At 46.5% G+C, this 20,321-nt stretch overlaps 1 protein-coding gene across 1 annotated transcript; it reads right to left on the reverse strand.

Annotated features, from left to right (window-relative positions):
• Window positions 1–3,063: 3,063 nt before the first annotated feature.
• LOC139055391 (uncharacterized) lies at window positions 3,064–17,106 on the reverse strand. The gene is made up of 4 exons (XM_070532845.1): window positions 16,956–17,106; window positions 8,989–9,166; window positions 4,568–4,648; window positions 3,064–3,638 (listed from the first exon to the last, which is right to left on the reverse strand). Exons 1-4 carry the CDS (start codon window positions 17,000–17,002, stop codon window positions 3,507–3,509), a joined length of 438 nt encoding a protein of 145 aa, XP_070388946.1. The 5' UTR covers window positions 17,003–17,106; the 3' UTR covers window positions 3,064–3,506.
• Window positions 17,107–20,321: the final 3,215 nt, after the last annotated feature.

Consider the following 20,321-nt stretch of genomic DNA (forward strand, 5'->3'; position numbering starts at 1 on the left):
TACAGCCAATACTTAAACAGTTGATTAATTAAACGTAACGAATCCATTAGTTAAGGGGAAAAAAAACAGCCTGAGCAGCTCTAGGCTAGTGTCAACATTATGCATTCGGTTCAACTCGTCAGAGTGCCTTTGATTTGTAAACCTTTGGCTGAACTTATGTGGAACAACCTGTATAAGCCCCCCAAGGGAATCAACCTCAACTTCCAAAGATCTGTTTCGGCTCGCAAAAATCATAGCACGAAATCAGGATAAAGTATTAAACTTGGGGACTTTAACTCGCTGCACACAAACTGGGGGTATCCGACCGACTCTCCTAAAGGTCGCAAGTTCACGCTGGCGATGGAGAATCAGCGCGAGGCTAGTTACGATACTGGACTTCCCATGCGTAAAGGGACACTTTTTGAGACCTCACGTTTGCAAATACTTTAAACCGAATCAGCTGGATAAGCTTCGAGGAAAACTTAGGTAGCGACCACAGCCATCGTAAGCATTTCGGTAAACTCGCCTAAGATGAGATGATCACGGGACCAACAATCACCGATGGGACAGAGTATCAATAAAATCAATCAAACACCCAGATGAAAAACAATGCAGCGACCTAAGCTGAAGAAATACGGATGGCCTACAGGTGGACCACCAAAAGGGTGGCACTAACAGACGTTCTTCAAGTTGTTGACCCACACCTGATGCATCTCTGGAAATCCAAGCGCAGCTTCATAAAACGATGGAAGCGACAGAGGAATAATCGAAAATTAAAACTTAGGATAGGGAACCTGTCCCAAAAGGTGAATGAATACGGCCAACATTTAAATCATGACAATTGGAGGCAATTCTGCACCACCATGCAGGGCACCCTACACACACACAAAAACGTGGGCCATACTTCGCAGTATGATGGAGCGATTAAGCACTAAAACAGCCACCTCCAGAACGGTAAGGCAAATAGCTAGCAACTTCGGAGTTACGGCTGTATGAGTATTTTTTGCGGAAACTTAGCGAAATCTATATAGGAAACCCTCCGCAAGAGCAGCGATACCCTGCGTACGACGACGCAAGTAACTATGAACTCAATGCCCCAATAACAGTAATGGAGCTATATGCAGAAGCACGGTTCCTGACGAAAAACACAACCCAGGACAGTGACCAAATCACTAATGCTATGATAGGAAATCTAAGCTACGAAACCCTTAATCAGATCACAGGCTCCTTTAACACAGAGGTCTTGGACCCCAGCTTTGTGCCGAGGGAGTGGAGAGAGGCTAAAATAATCCTCATACCCAAACGTGCGAAGGCCAAAAACTTTCCGAATCTACTACAAATGTCCCTCACATCCTGCTCAAAGAAACTATTTGTAAAAGTGGTGCTAACGCGCGTAACCACTCTCATGGAAAACAACGAATTCTTTCCACCCTCAATGTTCGGATTTTGGACCCATGTATCGGCTCAAGACATTTTCTGTATGCTAAAAAGACGAAGTCCTAAGCCAATCGGCAGGCAACTGCGCTAAAATCGTGGTAGCGTAAGACCTTAAGAAAACATTCGGTAGCATATCGCACCAGCTTATACGGGAAGACCTGCAAGAATTAGGCTGTGGCGAGAAAACCTATGCCCACATACGATCTTTTCTGCAAGAGCGCACGGCTACCATGAGTGTCGACTCAATCCGATTGAAAGAAATACAGGTACCGGGTAGAGGCACCCCGCAGGGTGCAATCTTGTCACGACTGCTATTTACCATCCGAATTCGAAGGCTCGCTCTGTTGCTGGAGAGAATACCAAATACCAGATCTAGGCCACGCACTGTACACTCATGGTATTACCATATGGGTCTCGGCAAGCTCAAGTGGGCGAAAGAAAAACACCCTACAGGAGGCAATAAACAAAGTCGACGCCTTCACAGACACGGCGGGCATGACCTTTGCGCCGGAGAAGTGGGAATTTCTTCAAATCAAAGTAAGATAGACGCGCCCCAAAGCAGAGATCCGGCTAACGCTCGAAGATCAACCAGTACGGTAAGTGTAAAAACTGCGAATTCTGGGCCTTTCATTACAAAGAAACAGCACAGTAGATCACACCTTACGCGAGCAAAAATCTACTGTACATCAGGTGGCCCGAATTATATACAAGGTAACCTTCCATAGGAAGGGCTTTAAAGAGGACTAAACAATCAGATTGATACAAGCTCTCATAATCAGCAGGGTGACATACAGCCTACCTTACCAGCATCCTACGAACACTGAAATGCGCACAGCGTACAAAACCGCCCTGGCCCTACCTTAAGGTACCGCTACAGGTCTTCTGGGGGCCCTAGGTTTTTACAACACGTACGAAGAGCACGCAGCCATGGTGATAATATCTCAAAGGGAAAGTCTCAATATTACCACAACAAGCAGAGCCCTGCTCGAGCACTTAGAATATCCCCTACGACCACAGTACTTAAACGAGGAACCCCCACAATGCCACTGAAAATATGGAATCGAATATTATCCTCTCCAATACTAAAAAATGATCCTAAATATCATCAACCAAGAAGGCAGAGAAGGCCTAAGAATCTACAAAAACGCTTCTGCTCTCATCTAGGAACGCTCTACACGGATGTAGCTAAAATAAGGAGTAACAGATACTGACTGGCGACTGCAAGCCAGCGATCAGCAAGCCAGCCAGTGTCTTTTAGTAGGCGGAGCCTGTTCGAGCTGCATAAATTTCTGAACTACGGCGCAAACGTACATGTAGTTGAATTCCAGAGTAGAGGCACTTAACCAGAGAGTACAAGCGCATTGATAAACATTTTCTCTCACTGTCAATGCGCCAGAATAAGAGGTGTATTGGCACTTCTTTTTTTCCTGCTCTTTAGTGCTGTTTGTTCTTGTATGACGTGAAGTACTGTATTGCGATACCTGCCCATTTTTTACATGTGTGTCTTCTCTAAAATTTTATGTTGCGAGCCAGCTCTGTGTCACTGTTATGTCTTGTGTTGTAGTCCTAATTGCTGAAAAGATCTGCGGTGACCAATAAAGGATGTTCGCCACATGATAAATTGAAACTACCACATACACCCGTCGCTTCAGTCTCCGCAGAGGTTTTAATGAAAAGACATGCGTGCAATGGTTATATTGATAATATTTTTGATATATCTCTGCTTCCCTATTTCGATATCACTTTATGATTGCTCTGCTTCATTGCTGTTCAATTACATGTGTATACAACGCTAAACCTGATTATAAATTTTGCACGATTATGACTTTCGAGCGATGGCACTCAACTATCACTATTAGGCTGTTTGCTCAGCGTTGAATGCGTTGAAGCTTCTGACTTATGGCAGTACCTTTCACATCAGGTATTCCCGTGCCGGTTCAACTGAACGATTTTCATAGCGTAGACACAAATTGAGGACACAAGGTGTACAGGGAACACGATAACTGTCAATTAATCCCATATTGGATCAGCTGTGCATGGGATATTTCTGCAAAGTAAATACTCCAGCCGGCCTTGCCCATTCCAAGTGGTTATTGCTTGGTGCTGGGCGACTGGGCAGGCAGATGACGACGCGAGCTTCCGCTCGTATTGTTCGCGCCTCTCGCAGCAGTTACGGCGTTTGTACCGGGAGATGGTTTGTGCTTTGTCCGATGGCTGGCCAGCTGCGATTTTCAGTAAAGACAGAAAAGGCCAATAAATCATTTAGAATTGCTCGAGACCATCTAAGATAGTATATGAAGAGAACGATACCGAAGATGGATAGGCAGACGAAATGGCAGGGAATCAAAGCACTCCATTTAGCATAATATGAACATAAAAAAAGCTCAATCTCAGTTGGTCAATTGTTCGTCAATGTTAACGGGTGTAGCGCTTTCGGTAACAACTGTTTCAAATGAAAAGTAAATTGATGAAAGCGGACAGCAGATGCTTGCAATCGTCAACTACGGGAGATAAGGGAGCGAATCAGTATTAGAGAATTCATTGCTCGTTATCTCGTTGTGCATTTTCAACAGTGGTATACATTTAATCTTGGAATAAAAAGTTGTGTTACTTTTGTTCTTCGGCAGGATCCATTGTTTGTGGAAGCTTAGCTTACTTCGTTTACACCGATTGGTGATGCTTTGCTCGCACGATCGCTGGTAGTCTTTGCCATACCAAAGGTGGTGCATTGCAGGACGAACACCTTTGTCCGTAATCTTCAACTATCCGTCTGTTTTTTGAGCTCCGTCGTTCGTCTCGAAACTTCCTAATTTTAGTACTGCACCCATTTGCCGGACCCTATCACGTTCACTTCCCATCTTTTCACATCCATTCCCTCAGTCCAACAGGCCATTTATTAGCATTAGGTGCGATCTAGCGCAGGTTGGTGTAACTTGGCAAGATGGGTACAGCGTAGTTCAGAATCTGAAGAATCAACCTTAAGACTATGTGCACGGCGCTCTTTTCTGAACGGTTCGCCTAAGTGCTGCTCCTCCAGAATGTAAACTCAGCTTTAAAACAAGGTACATGCAGTTTATCGTGCGCAACAATTTAACTTCGCTGTTCCTTCATGAACACGTCACTGTTAGGCACCTGAAAACAGCTTACGCACCTCTACCATGCTGAACGGTTGCCTCCTGTATGCCGCGAAGTCAGTCATCGGTTCGAACGAGGCCAGTGACGTGTGCTCTCTCTGCATCATCATTGGAACAATGACATTGTCACAAAATTAGTTGGCCGTAAAAACCATGCTGTGGTGCACTAGAGCCAAATGAACAGTCGAATGTTATAAAGTGGTGCTATGTTTAAAAAAATAATGGCTGCGTTTGGGGCTTGCATTACTCTCCCCAAAATATAATTGTCATCTAAATATCTTGCCTGGATTTCCTTTTTCTTAACACGGCGCTGGCTGCATTCTCGTGAAGTACACTATATGTCGCGAAGATACGCGCGTAATCTTCGTGACGTGATGGTACAGGAGGGAGCGTCGAGTCAAAGAAGAGGCGCGCAAAACAGACGGCTATTATTGCTCGTGTACAAAACCCAGCGGATGCAAGCTTTTCCGTTGTGTCGTAGAAACACAGTTGAAAAGAAAAAGCCGGCTGTTCAATACACCGCATGCTTTCCGTTAGCTGTACTGTCAAATGGAAAGCACTCCGCTTCAGCGGGAGAAACCAACTGAGTATTGTTGAGATCGGCCTGCTGAAGTGCCCACATGCAGAGTTTTTCCAGCCAGGTGCGACAGTGGCGTCGACATTTCCTGGAAAGCCACCGTCATACTCTAGCCAAACGGCGCCACTAAGCCAACTGTGTGCGGACGATAATACGCCGCGTCCGCGACTCTTCGTAGCGGGATAGCCGAGATGAGTTCGACGAACCAGGCTTTGTTGCGGAACGCGCCAACGCCGACCTGGTCTGCCATGAGAGGGGGAGTTCCCGAGGGAATCTATCTGGCGGCAACGTACCACACGCCTTTCAGGACGCTAGACAATGGAGAACCGGCGGCCACGCTGCGTGGGTCAGCTTGGGGGAATAAGAGGCACCTCCTTTGGTCATCTCCGCATCAAAGGAAGCCCTTTGCTGCTCTGGCCCTATACCAACTCCGCTCGGAACTTCAAGTGGCTGAAGAGTTCTGTGCACGGGTTGCTGGGTCCGCGGCCACCATTGCTGACACAGCATTGAATGACATCCCTGAGGCACGTGTACCAGAAATGAATGTGCTCTTTTCACTCGAAGAGCTCGATGCTGCGTTGGCGACCTGCAGACGTTCGTCGTCACCAGGACCTGATGGGATCACGTATGCTGCCCTATGCCACCTTGGACATGACGCACGTGTTGAGCTGCTCAGCTACTACAATGAGTCTTGGCAGAATGGCGCCGTTCCTAGACAATGGAAATCGAGCCGCTTGATCCCCATACTGAAACCTGGAAAGTCTCCCCTTGAGCTCTCATCATACCGTCCGATTGTGCTTTCGAGCTGCGTCGGTAAACTGATGGAAAGAATGATCCTTGCTCGCTTGGAATGGTACCTAGAGCGATTCAAGATCTATCCGGACGCCATGACGGGCTTTCGTCGAGGTCGCTCGTCCATCGACAACGTCATTGACCTCGTAACCTGGGTCCAAAATCAAAAAAGCCTCAAGCGCCTATTAGTGGCACTTTTTCTAGATATTAAAGGAGCATACGACAACGTCGCCCATGAGGCCATACTGAACTCGCTTGAGGCTGTTGGAGTTGGTGGCCGGATGTATCAATGGATTCGGGACTATTTAACTGAGAGGTGCTTTTTCTTACAGACTGAAGACGGCCCAACTTCGGAACATTACATCAGGCATGGTGTGCCGCAGGGTGGAGTGTTGAGCCCCATTCTGTTCAACCTCGTCTTGGTAGGATTAGCGGAGTACCTACCGCGGTCAGTTCACGTCTCAATATACGCCGACGACATTTGCATCTGGGCTTCTGCGGTGACACGACCTCAGGTACAAGCCAGGCTCCAGCGGGCGGCAACCATGACGGCATCTTATCTACGAGAACAAGGCCTCAGCCTGTCTACTGAAAAGTGCGCATTGGTTGGCTTTACGCGCAAACAAATGTCATCATATCCTGTTTCAATTAATGGTCAAGCGGTATCCTACTCTAAGACACATCGCTTTCTGGGTGTAATCATTGACCGCAACCTCTCGTGGAGCCCTCACTGCGTCTATCTAAAGAAGAAATTGGTTGCCATTGCTCAGGTCTTTAAGTTTCTCTGCGGCAAAAACTGGGGTACACCAGTCTGTTCTATGATGCAGCTCTACAGGGTACTGTTTCTCGGACTCCTACGTTACAGTCTACCAGTGTTGTCAAATGCATGCAAGACGAACTTTCGCGCCTTGGAGAGCATACAAGGTCAAGCCCTACGCACGTGTTTAGGGCTGCCTCGGTGCACGTCAACAGCAGCAACAATTGCCATCGCTGGGGACCATATGATCCAGACACACGTAGTTGTCGACTCCCTCAGAGCGCACATTCGCCATCTGTCAAGAATCCCTGACCATCATTTGACCTCCCTACCAGCCGAAAGACCTCAAGCGACCTTTTCACGAGTGATTAGCGCTCATCAAGAGTGCATACCGTCATCTTTTACACCGGCGACAAAGCCTTCATCTCCCCTGTGGTGCCTACGACAGCCTCAAGTGAATTTTGATATTCCTGGAATTACAAAAAAGTCGAATCATCCATCGCCGGCTCTGAAGCAACTTACGCTCCTTTTACTACACCAGACGTATCATGACCGCATACATATATATACCGATGGTTCGACCTCACGTGCCGGCTCAACTGCCGCATTCGTCGTTCCAGCCAAGAAGGTTACAGTTCAATTCAAATTGTCGCACACGACTACATCGACATCAGCAGAGCTTGCAGCTCTCCATGCCGCTATGATGTACGTCACCGAAGAGCCCACAGAGAAATGGGTCGTATTTTGTGACTCTAAGGCAGCCCTTCACAGCATCAAGTCTGCATTACGTCACAGAGTATACGAGCAGATGATATCTGACATCAGGGAAGTACACCACCATGCTCTGGAAAGAGGGCACACCATTACATTTCAATGGATTCCTGCTCACTGTGGCATTGTCGGCAACAACCTCGCAGACAAGGCTGCCCGGTCTGCCCACGAAGATACCCAGACGCGTTCCATACCTTTGGCGAGGTCTGACGCTGCCAGGGAACTTCGCCTACATGCACGCAAAAAGTCGCAAGAACTCTGGAGTTCAGGTGCCTTCAACTGCCGATTATATAAACTGGACCCCATGCTACAGCTACAAGTGTCATCTAGCCTTTCCCGCGGTGAAGCAACCTTGCTGTGCCGCTTGTGGCTGGGAGTAGCATTCACAAACTCATATTCCTTTCGTTTGGGAATGGCCGAGAGCCCGATGTGCGATTACTGTGGGTGCGAGGAGACCATCGAGCACTTATTGTGTACTTGCTCCCACTATGATGTACAACGCCTCTCTCTGCAGGAAACTTTACACCGACTAGACCTACGACCTTTCACCGAGTCAAAGATACTCGGACCGTGGCCACACCCGTCACTGGCACGAAAAGCGAATCGTGCATTACTGCAATACTTGAGGTACACCGGTTTAAGAGACCGTTTATAGTGTCCCTGTGCATAGTGTCCCTCCCACACGTGCTCTGTGCTTACTCTCTCCCTTTCTTCTTCTTTCTATTCCCCTTTCCCCCACCCCCAGTGTAGGGTAGCAAACCGGATACTCTTCTGGTTGACCTCCCTACCTTTCCTGTCCTTGCTTTCTCTCTCTCTCTCTCTCCTTTGGTCAAGAAGTAAGCTCGGAGTTCTGCGAAGCCCGTCTCACCTCCGTGGGGGCAGTGAAACCACTGCGTACTAGTACGTGTTTGTGTAAGCCCTCCCGCTCAAAGGCGGCTCGGCTACGACGACTGGTCGAACGTTTCCCTCACCTAGAGATCTAGGGAGCACGGAGTGTTTATAAGCAGCTGTTTGTCGGCTGCTAGAGTGTGGTCGTCATCGTGCCCTGCGCTCTCTGAACGTGCTCGTGAGGTGTGTGCTCGGGATCGACAAGCAGTGTGTTTGGAGCTTCGTGCTCGCATGCTGTATGCTTCGTCTGGCGTGCTCCATTCGGGAGTCACGCTATACTGTCGAATGTATCTTGTTTTAATGTAAATATATGTAAATAAATTCTGCTCACCTAGTCCCGTACCCCCCCCCCCCCAAGTACCTCCCTACGACCCGACTTCAACTCCTTCAGTATATTTATTCCACTTCAGCAAAAATGCAAACCTAGGAGCAGTCAATGCGTACGCTACAGCTCTCGAAAGAAGCAGTTAACGGATGACGCAAGCATTTACGCATGCGAAAGAAGTTGCATGAACCTCCTTTCATCTCGCGGAAGTGCGAAATATGGTCTTAAGGCTCATATGAGGGGGTGGGGGCAGGCAGTCTGCGATAGTTCGTTGGCTCCTCTTACTGTACCAAGACCTCTTTAGAATCCCGCTGACGTTAGGACTTACGAAGATGACGGCCAGGGCGAAGCCAATAGCAAGTACGGCCAACAGCGCCACCACGGCTGAAAGGATGAGAGTGTTGCGGCTTTCGATGATGCCTTTCCTGCTGAAGTGCACCGCGTCCAAACTGTTGGGTTCTTCCACCGGTGGAGACGGGCTATTCAGCTCGAGCACGTAGACGGGCCTGTGATGAGTAAGTGACGGTCGGAGAGCTATATGCAAGATCGCTCTTTATAAATAAGGAGACCTGCGTTTTTGTCTTAGGATTGTAGTAAAATACGTTTTTTTTGGCGGGGGGGGGCGTTTACAGCTGTTTTGTTCATGCTCAAATATTTCTACAATATTGGACGTTGTAGTACGGATCGTTAACTGCAGCACTTGTCATTGTTACTTGCTTTGCTTGTGAGGAAAGAAATTGGGGGTGCATTCATTCTTTGGACACGGCTGATAACCTATATGCAACTAGTAATATATGCTATGATGGATGCCTAATTAGTCATATTACGTTTTATTTGCTTATAATTATCAGAAATGGCACATGCCCAGTGACCGAAATTAGCGCAAAACATACTTCTTGATGACTGCCACATACTCTGCGCCACACACCAGACACAGAGGTTAGAAGTGGACATACATACATACATACATACATACATACATACATACATACATACATACATACATACATACATACATACATACATACATACATACATACATACATACATACATACATACATACATACACATATCGCGAAATTGGGGACGTTCCTAATAAATGCTAACCGCATTAAAGCCAACTAATCTGCTTTCGTCTGCGCTCCTCGCAGTGAGTGGTGTATGCATAAATGGCGACATTTGTCACACCTGGCGTTCGAAATTTGACGAAGCAGGGGCTTCAACATTTATTTCCATAAATGGAATTCTTGAATTCACTCACCGATCGACGTCAGGGCCTCCGACGAAGGCAAATTAACATTAGTTCTTTGACGCATCACAAAAGTAATTCTGCGAAAGGTTATGTTAAGTAATTTGGACTATAAAACGCGATCCCAATGCGAAATTCTAGTATTTACACAGCAGCAATAAACACGAAATATGTTTTTTTTTACGTTGTTGAGATTGTAGATTGTATGGTAAACAGTGCACACAAACGTAAAGGACAACAGCAATGAAGTACACTAGCTCAGTGTGGCTTATTTGCAGCCTTAGACTATTTGTCTCGTACGTCGGCTGTTTAACAAACAAGGAATGAAATAGATTTCATGCTTTCTGCCGATCCCAGCATAGTGCAAGATGTAGACGAGTTATGTAAGGTAAAGTGCACTGATCATAGGTTAGTGAGGCCTAGCATTTACATCAATATGAAGAGAGAAAGAGTAAAATTGGTCAAGAAGAAACAGGCCAACCCAGACGCAGTAAGCGTGAAAGCACAGTCTTAAACAGAGAGAGGAAATGACATAGAGGCAATGAATGAAACAGTAACTAGGCTAGCTTCAGAAGCAGAAATTTAAGTGGTGCGCAACGCACCAAGGCCACCAATAGGTAGGTTCTCCAAAGTAACGAGGGACATAATAAAAGAACGACAAAGATTGAAGTATTCCAACTCAAGAGACCAGATAGAATTCACAGAACTGTCAAAACTGATCAATAACCAACAGATATTTCAAATTATAATCTAAGAAAGAATGAGGAAGCAGAAATGGACGTAGCATGAAATCAGCGAGCAGAAAATTTGGCATAAGACAAGCCAAGTTGTATGCACTGAGAGATAAGCAGGGCAATACCATCAGCTATTTCGATGATATAGTAAAAGCAGCAGAAGAATTTTATACTGACCTATTCAGTACCCAGAGTAGCCACAATAGCTCTATTCGAAGTAGTATTGAACAGGTTACAGACGCTCTTTCTTTAACTAGCGATGAAGTCAGAAGGACCTCGCAAGAAGTGAAACGGGCAAAAGCGCCAGAAGAAGACGGAGAAACAGTCGATGTGATCGAACATGGAGGAAACGTCATGCTTGAAAAGCTAGCGGCCCTCTATGCAAACTGTCTGAGGAGTTCAATGGTTCTACAGAACTGAAACAATGCCAAAATTACTCTAATCCGCATAAGTGAAGACGTTAAAGAATTGAAAAAGGATCGGCCTATTAACTTACTTCCAGTATTCTATAAAATATTCACCAAGATAATTTATAATAGAATAAGGGCAACGCTGGACTTTTGTCAACCAAAAGAACGGGCTAGCTTCAGGAAGGGATACTCTACAATGGAACACTTCCATGTCATCAATCAGATAATCGAGAAATATGCAGAGTACATTCGGCCTCTCTATATAGCTTTCATAGATTACGAAAAGTTATTTTATTCAGTAGAGATACCAGCAGCCATAGACGCATTAGGTAATCAAGGAATGCAGGAGGCTTACGTAAATATCTTATAAAATATCCACAGAGATTCCACAGCCATTTTAGTTATGCACAAGAAAAGTAGAAAGATACGTATAAAGGAAGGGGTCAGACAAGGACACACAATGTCTCCTATGCTATTCACTGCCTCCTTGCAAGAAGTATTCAAGCTATTAAACTAGACAGGCTTAAGAGCGAGGATCAATGCCGAAAAAAAAAACGAAATAACGAAAGAAACAATTTATGATAACTCACAGGGAAGCTCTTTACTTTTCGAAGCGAGATCAGGCTGCCATATGATGATATATAGTGCTGAATGGAGCAAGGGCGAAATATGGCCAAAAAGCACGAAGACATAGTGTTGTGAGGTCAATAGAATGATAAATGCCAGTAAGTAGGTGTAACTCGGCAGTATCGCGATCTAAAACGAGTTGCTGTATAAACTTGTCAAACACATACTTGCAATAAAGCTATGTTAATGACTACAGTGAGGTGTAATGCTTATATGGATGACAAATAAACTGGGAACAGCAAATTATTCATGATTTCCAAGCAGCAGTACTGTATCACCAGGAACCTTGTGTGCAGGGGCCTGGAAGCGTGTGGTATATACACTAATGCTGCAACAGAGACCTCTCTTAAGACGCCATGCTATTCATCGCTTTGGTTTATAACATCTAGTATGCTAACATCATTTAAAAAACCTGCAGTTGATTTCAAGACAAAGCGTGGTTTTTTTTTAAAGAAACAACGCCGGGTGTAATGGAATACGCAGCATGCATGCTAGAGAAAAGTGATTTTTCAATGATCTTCGACTTTGCGACACTCAGGCAAAGCGTGGAGCCCAGTAAGCGTTTCGCCACATTTCCCCACAGACAGGACAATCACCGTGGGTTAACTGGAAAGAGTACGTGCCATACGTGTGGCCTGTTCGAAGTTGGCAGAAGGTGACCTCAGTAACTTTCAGTTTGCCTCATTCCGCACAGGACGGTCGGTAGTCGACCGACCCTCTCCCATACTGCACTGATAACGGTCAAGTGGTTCAGTGGAAGGGAATATAAGAGACAGCGATTTGCCAGTTTTTTTATTTTTAATTTTCATAAGCGGCTTGTGACTGCTATTGGACGGTAACTTGATACGTTGTTTGAGTTTTTACCATGTTTCAAGACCAGCACTGCGCTAGCTTAATTCCATGGGAACGGAAGGCATCGGGTAGCCCAAACAGAGTTAAAAAATGTCAGTAGTGTTTTCCGTCTGTCTGTGCGTAGGTATTGTATCATGTCATTCAAGATTCTGTCAGCTCCCGGTGCAGAGCTCGCACATACGCTCAGGTCAACCTTCAGTTCGGCAGTATTAAATTCACAGTTATTGGTTGCTTCTGTCAGCATTTTAGGTCTATTGACATGAGTTATGCTACTTGCTTGCATTTAAGTAATGATTCAGGCTAACGTATGGGGCTTGATAAACACGGGAGGTGTATGCGAAGGGCGTCGGCCTGGCCTTCCAACGTTATCCCTTGGCTAGCTACCAAAGGCAAAGGTGGGATTTCTTGCCCCTTTAGCATTCTGAGCTAATTACATACTATGGCTTCATGTGTATAGGAATTTATGCCTGAGAGAAACTTCCCCCTGCTCTCTCTCCTAGCTTACCGTATCGTGTGCCGTGCCTTTGACTTCACATGTTTAAACGAGGAGATTTTCCACTGTTGCATAACGATGCAATGTGCACTAAGCTTTGTTTTCTTGCCGATATTGTAGTAGGTGGACATTCTCTTGTTAATAAAGCACATCAGAGGTCCCGAAAATGTTTACGATCAGTCGACTGCTCGTATCACTCCGGGAGCCTCCCCACAGAATGTTGTGACCATTAAGGTCCCCGGACGGCGAGTTAAGGTTCAGGTAGCTGGTCGATAAGGCCATACAATTTTGTTTTGCTTAAATGATAATTTGATGGTATGCAGAGAGAACCGACGGCAACCAAATTACTGAACAGTAATGCTCGCACTGCTACTGCCTTGAGAGAAAGCCGAAGCGGCAAGTGTTGGCGAGCAACGGTTTTGTCGACAACTGTGACTACACCACCAAATGAGGTGTTAGCGTCGTCATGGTGTTTATGAAAATTAACACATTACCGGAAAAAATGTGCGTAGCATTTAAATGTTTCTCTGAACACACAGTGCATTTGGTTAAGGTTGCGGAAGAGTTCTTCAATGTCATCAATATTTTTGAGAAGACCTCTCACATTCCACTGTAGACTGTTTGTATCCATATTGAAAGACTGTTATACTGCGTGGTCTGGAAAGGAAAGATTAGCTCACAGGGCTTTTTCTGGGCGCCATGATACGCCGTTTATTTTGCAACGGTGGCGAGAACCGAACCGCTGCCGAGTCACAGGTTGTTCCGTTCGATTAGGAGTTGTGCCCATCTACTCCTGGGAACCACTGGACTTACGCTTAGTCGAGCGGCGTTATTTCAGGGTAGGCCTTGTCTCTAGAAGTAAGGCCTTGGAGGCCACGAACCCAGAGGTCGATGGACCTTCCTTCATATATGGCTTAGCAGCGCTGGCTGCTGTCGCCTGGGGGGCTGGTGGCACTGTCACGTTCACACTCTTTGTGGGACCATGCCGGAGTCTGCCGTGGCTTTACCCCTTACGCGCCGCAAAAGCATACGCTGCGGTATGGAGAAACCAAGCACGTTTCCATTCTTCTTGGCAAGATGTTTCCTTTTACTTTGTCTTTTTCTGTTTTCTATGCAGTGCAAGATCGAGAATATGCTATATGGTTGCCATCGCAGTTTGGATTTTTGGAGTGTGCCAGTACAGTTGTCAGAAGCGTGCTCAAAGTCAGTACATCTTGCGCTTGTCACTCAGTCTCAGCAGCTTTGCGAGCCATGGCCGAGCCTCTGGAATATGGAATATCTGCGCGGGTGTGGGATATACGATTTTACTAGGATTTTAGTGTATCCGCTTTCCAGGGTCTCTGGAATAGTGCTAGAGCCAAATGTAAGTATTAGATGTTTCGTGGGAATTCTAATGTTGTCTCGTTTCATCTTTATTCATCGTACTTGTGTCAGATTTTGTTCTTTCCAGCACTCTAGGAGCTTTTCTGTGAAGTTGAAAAGGTCTCCAACAGAAATTACTCCTTTGGATGTGTTCATCAGTCGCTGTGGTGTCGTGGAGATTCGTACGTCACTGATTGATACTAGACTGGAGAGTTTTCCATGGTGGTGGCGCTGATCGCGAACCTCGAGGAGGAGGTCGCCGCTAACAGTTTTGGCCACCTTGTAGCCTGGACCTTATGTATCGGTTAGACATCTTGCAATGAAGAAAGTTGAAATCAATATCACGGTCTTTCCAGGGTTATCACTACGAATAACATGGAAACGTGAAACCGTTTCTTTCCGCTAGCCGTAAAAGTACAATATTTCCTCCGTGCTCCCTCCTTTCGTAAGAGCGCGATCAGGCAAACTTGGAAAGAAGGATAAATTCCTACATATTTGCTTAATTTTCGCGGCTATGCCAGCCACCCACCACCGAGCCCAACAAGGGGATACGAGAACCGAAGGAAACGCGGACGCCAGATACTCATAGCTAGTATCCCCTAATATAATAGACCCGAGGTGGAATACATTACACCATGTTAAGCCTTGCTGCCTCTAGAATTGGATGCAAAGCAAAGACAGGAACGATGGAAACTGAGAAAGACGACCATCAGAGAGGACAGGTAAAGGCAACTACCGATTTGTTCCGGGTGGGCAAGTCTTCTGGCGCCGTCTACGTGAAGCCGCGGCCCAAGCGGTCTGTTGCCTCTGCCTAAGGGCTTTACAGGTTCAAAATCTCAGCATTGGGTCAACCCCTAGGATTCCCTTTTTCTCAAGACACGGCTAAGCCTGGAACCGTTAAACGCGGGGGGGGGGGGGGAGGTGGAAACCCCCATGTGCTTGGTTCCGGGTTGTCACTACACACCAGACGCCCTGCTCAAGCACATTTCCCTGCGAGTAGGATACCTTAGAACGCATAGATATAAATCGAGATAAACCAAGTAAAAAGAAGCGTGTGCTTGTTTCGGGAAGGCTAAAGAAACGATGGAACATATTTTATCAGAATAAGAAGATATCTACCTAGGTTTCGGTTCATGCTCTTCTGGACACTTGAAGCCCTTGGGTTCAGGTATGGCAGCGGAAATGTAAACATGTGTCGAAAAAGAAATTAATAAGAGGAGATTGTAGGTTCGGTGGCAAAAATTTGGGAGGCCAGGAACAGCAAAGGTACACAGAAACGAAGTTCCCAATCGTGGTTTAGAAAGCTTGGTGCTGGGAATTTCTTTGTGTACTTTTTTCTTTGAAAAAGATAGGTAGGTCATTAGGCAATATAAAAACAGGAGCTTGGTGGCACAACTAACCACTCTATTTTAAACGGGGTGCTCATAGCACTCGTCTATCTATCCACCCATCCATAATCCATGAGTAATGTCTCTATAACATAAACCGTATTTTTGATAACTCAGAACAACGACAATTTCTAGATATCAGGTATGAATATGATAGCGGTTAATAAAGGGAAAATCAGACATCCTCCCGATCAAAGTAATTGCTACAAAGGCTCGGTGCTAGGAAAAAAGATAGCGGTGATGGGAAAAGTCTATGCCTGTGTGAAGCTAGCGGGTAATTAAAGCAGAACTTTATTCCAGGTCATAAATCAGTGGGCATGCATTGCCGGAAGTTTGTTCTGAGCACGTCGCCACTAACAGTTTAACTTGAAAGCGCTTTGCGCCCCGCGTCGATGAAAATCCGGCGTCAGACGTCGTTTCGGCAAAAACATTTTCCAACCACCCATACCCAGGTCCTCCACGTGGTGCAAGGAAGGTACTGAAGTAATTAAATTTTCAAGCTAAATACTTTGAAAAATTACAAGCTACGACTTACACACAGCCTACATAGCGTAGGATTGCAATTTGACTATAAGAGAAAGCGTAATTATCTTACACGAAAACTCAAAGAAACGCCTTTTGTAGCGTTTCTATCATTCACAGACCGGCCACAGCGTCCGCCCTTTGAGCGCGCCGACGCGCCAGTGCCTTGGGGAACAGGGATCGGTGCGCCCGGTTTCTTGCAATAATGCCTCCAGATTGTGGTCGCCTCAGCCGCATCGCGGCACACGCAAGAGGCCGCGTTTCTGCCTGAAAGCCCGCCTTCGTGTATAGCGTTCACGGCCAACGTTTTCCGGTGAACATTAGGGTTACATACGCTCCTGTTGCCGGGAAGCGTGAGAAGAAGTCAGAAATCTTCGATTCCCATCGCTTTCCACTATTAAAGGCGAAGCTTAAGTGGCCTCCATTTTTTTTTTGCATAGGACGTGGGCTAGTGTCGCAAAATTAATTAGCGTACCAGAATAAAAAAGTAATACATAGGGAATTCACGGACACTGTCTTCTTGCTGTAGCTTGCGTAGGGAGGCACCCACAAGGAGACAAATTTTGCAGCACATCTGTCATATTGTCACGCCCTATCAAAATGCGCTCGGTTCATTCAGGCTCAGATTTTCCAAGCCGCGGAAGTGCTCGAACTTACCCACCGTCGTCGGCACGTCGTAGGCGTCGAAACCAAAAACGAGCCATCGACGTTCCTGAGACCTTTTGTTTGTGCTCGGTGGTCTCAAAAGAAGTAGTGGAACCCTTTAGTTTGATGAGCTACTGCTGAGGCTGCCACTGGCTTTGAAACTGTTAAGGCACGTACCCGCCACTGGGCATTTACGAAGAAGCGACTAATAGGAGAACAGAAAAAATAATATGAGTGATGCTATCACGAATAGTAAAGCTAGAATAAAATTTTACAGAAAAATGCCTAAAAGTGGAGTAAAAAGGATACGTGGTACGGAAAATCACCTACTGTAGGAAAACCAATACCAAATATTTGAATAAAAGAAAAAACAACAGAAAGTTACCTGTTGTAATTGAATTCAGAATTTGTGTGGAAGTTCGAAAGTGAGTAATCAAAATGAAAACCAAGTTACCGCAGAAATCTTATCACCTCACGCATGAAATTGCATACGTAAGTCATCTTGAATGATACCGTAACCAATAGTAAAGATAGAACTAAATGATTACACAAAAATAAATATTAAGCCGTGAAACAAGAAGCCTCCATAACTAGCAAAACAACATATTCCACGAAAGAATAAACCAACAAATGTTATGAAATCGTGAGCTGAGGTCGATAGGAAAGGTAAATTGTTGAAGTCAGAACAAGTCCAGGCGGATCAATTGGACTTTGGAGAAATCCTTCGTCTTTAAGAAAAATTCGGCTGAGAAATAATAAGCGATTGCAAAAAGGCCATACAGCACTTACTCCAATCTAAGGCATCCACAGTTCCAAGCCGACACCCGAAAATTGAAAGCCAGAAAGAAAAGACCATATCCTTTAATGTAAGTTGAAAAAAAAAACACTGATCTTTTGAAGTCTCAAAAGATGTTTTTTTCGAACACGCGGCACAAGCGGAAAATCAAAGGCAGCTTATTGCATGCAGGGCGTCACTCATCATTGTCATCCATGTCGAGACCACTGCATTTTTACAGAGAAGCTGTATACCTCTACCGTCCAAGGAAACTTTCGTGTCGTAAGCAAAAAAAAAACTCCCCGTACGTAGGCCAATCCCGGAGATAGTCCAATACCGACCAGCGGTGGAGGAGACGCAAGAGTTGCGCGCTCGCCATACGTGGGCTGATCCCGAAGATAGTGCAATACCGGCCCGACCCACGGCAGAGAGTAGCAGGCGTTAAGCGCTCCTCATAGGTGGGCTGATCCCGAAGACGGTGCAACGCCAGGCCGACCAATGGCGGAGGTGAAGCAGGCGTTAAGTGCTCCCCATACGTGGGCCGATCCCGGAGGTAGAGAAATACCGGCCCGACGAGCGGCGGAGGTGATGCAGGCGTTAAGCGCTCCTCATACGTGGGCTCATCCCGAAGATAGTGCAATACCGGCCCGACCCACGACGGAAATGAAGCAGGCGTTAAGTGCTCCCCATACGTGGGCTGATACCGAAGATAGTGCAGTACTGGCCCGACCCACGGCGGAAATGAAGCAGGCGTTAAGCGCTCCCCATACGAGGGCTGATCCCGTAGATAGTGCAATACCGACCCTACCCACGGCAGAGAGTAGCAGGTGTTGAGCGCTCCTCATAGGTGGGCTGATACCGAAGATAGTGCAATACTGGCCCGACCCACGGCAGAGAGTAGCCCGCGTTAAGCGCTTCTCATAGGTGGGCTGATCCCGAAGGTAGTGCAACGCCAGGCCGACCCATCGCGGAGGTGAATAGGCGTTACGCACTCCTCATACGGGCGGCGATTCCGAAGATAGTGCAATACCGGCCCGACCCACGGCGGAAATGAAGCAGGCGTTAAGCGCTCCCCATATTTGGGCTGATACCGAAAATAGTGCAATACCAGCCAGCCCAGCGGCGGAGGTGAAGCAGGCGTTAAGCACTCATACGTGCGGCGATACCGAAGATAGTGCAATACCGGCCCGACGCACGGCGGAAATGAAGCAGCCGTTATGCGCTCTTTATACGTGGGCTGATTCCGAAGACAGTGCAATGCCAGCCAGCCCAGCGGCGGAGGTGAAGCAGGCGTTAAGCACTCATACCGGCGCCGATACCGAAGATTGTGAAATACCGGCCTGACCCACGGCGTAAATGAAGCAGGCGTAAATGAAGCAGGCGTTAAGCGCTCCCCATAGGTGGGCTGATGCTGAAAATAGTGCAATACGGGACCGACCCGCGAGGGAGGTCAAATTCGCAATTAAGGGGCTCACATAGGCAGCTTCGCTGGTCGTCGTTCTTCACAGAGTGGAAGGGCACTTAGATTTTTTTTGTCTCTCTTTTTCTCGCAAAGCGTTGTCTTCTGTACCGTCCAGCGCGTTGGCAATAAAACACTTCCTAAATGTGCTCACGATGACGGCAGCCTGGATGTCCTCCCATGAAGTCGCAATCAAGCTTGCCACCTCCACCAGTTCCACCTGCGCGTTGCCACCAGACGGGCACATGAACCAAATCCTCGAATCTTAGCCAACCCATCAATTTTGTTTTTTTAACGCATCCGCTTAGAAAGGACCTAAATGTAGAACTCCTCAAGCTCAGATTTCGGGGAAGAAAAATTTATCTGGTGAATACGCCTTTGCAGTTTCTAAGTGTAACCATAAACATTTTTGGGGGAACAGTTTGCTCTAGAGGATCGAGAAGGTGCTTTCGGCGACGCACCGCACGCTGCGTCAGTGAAAGCGCATGAATACGAAACCATTGCCGCTTCTGTCCCGCTACTATGGCATAAACTGTCTGAAATGCAGCTTGGTGTTTGGTAACACACTGTGATCCACTCATGCTCAAAGCTGTGGAGCTCCAGAGGCAATACATATGCAGTATTCGGCTGCAGAAATAGCGACTGGCATACTAAGGGATATAATTAATTTGCATGGCCCAGGTAACCCACCGCTGCTACACAGGACTGCCTATGTTGCCTGCCCTTTGCCGCGATGGTGGGCTCTCATTATGAAAAAAAAAGACCATTAACTCACCCTTCAACTCTCGATGACTAACCTTTAAATAGACGACTTCTAAGCCAGTTCGTCCGCAGGAAATCGTGCTGCTCGTTACACAGCGACAAAGCGAGTGGCGCCGCTTGCTGGCATAATAACTTTCCAGCACGTTACCTACAGGCATCTGGACTAGCTGACGCTTAAACGAACGCCCACTCTAGTCCTCACGTATCCGTGATGAGTGGATGCGCGCACTCTTGAATCAATGCGCCGAAGCCTGGGTGACGGCGACAACACAGGAATGTTCGATGCTGAATTTTTCCTGACGGTTCATAGAGTTAGAGTAAGCGAGCAGTTAGCGATATTTCATCTTTGCTACCAGCTTTTACAAAGTACAGAACATCTACG

This window comes from Dermacentor albipictus, chromosome 2 (genome assembly GCF_038994185.2).
Source record: "Dermacentor albipictus isolate Rhodes 1998 colony chromosome 2, USDA_Dalb.pri_finalv2, whole genome shotgun sequence".
Taxonomy (NCBI): domain Eukaryota; kingdom Metazoa; phylum Arthropoda; class Arachnida; order Ixodida; family Ixodidae; genus Dermacentor; species Dermacentor albipictus.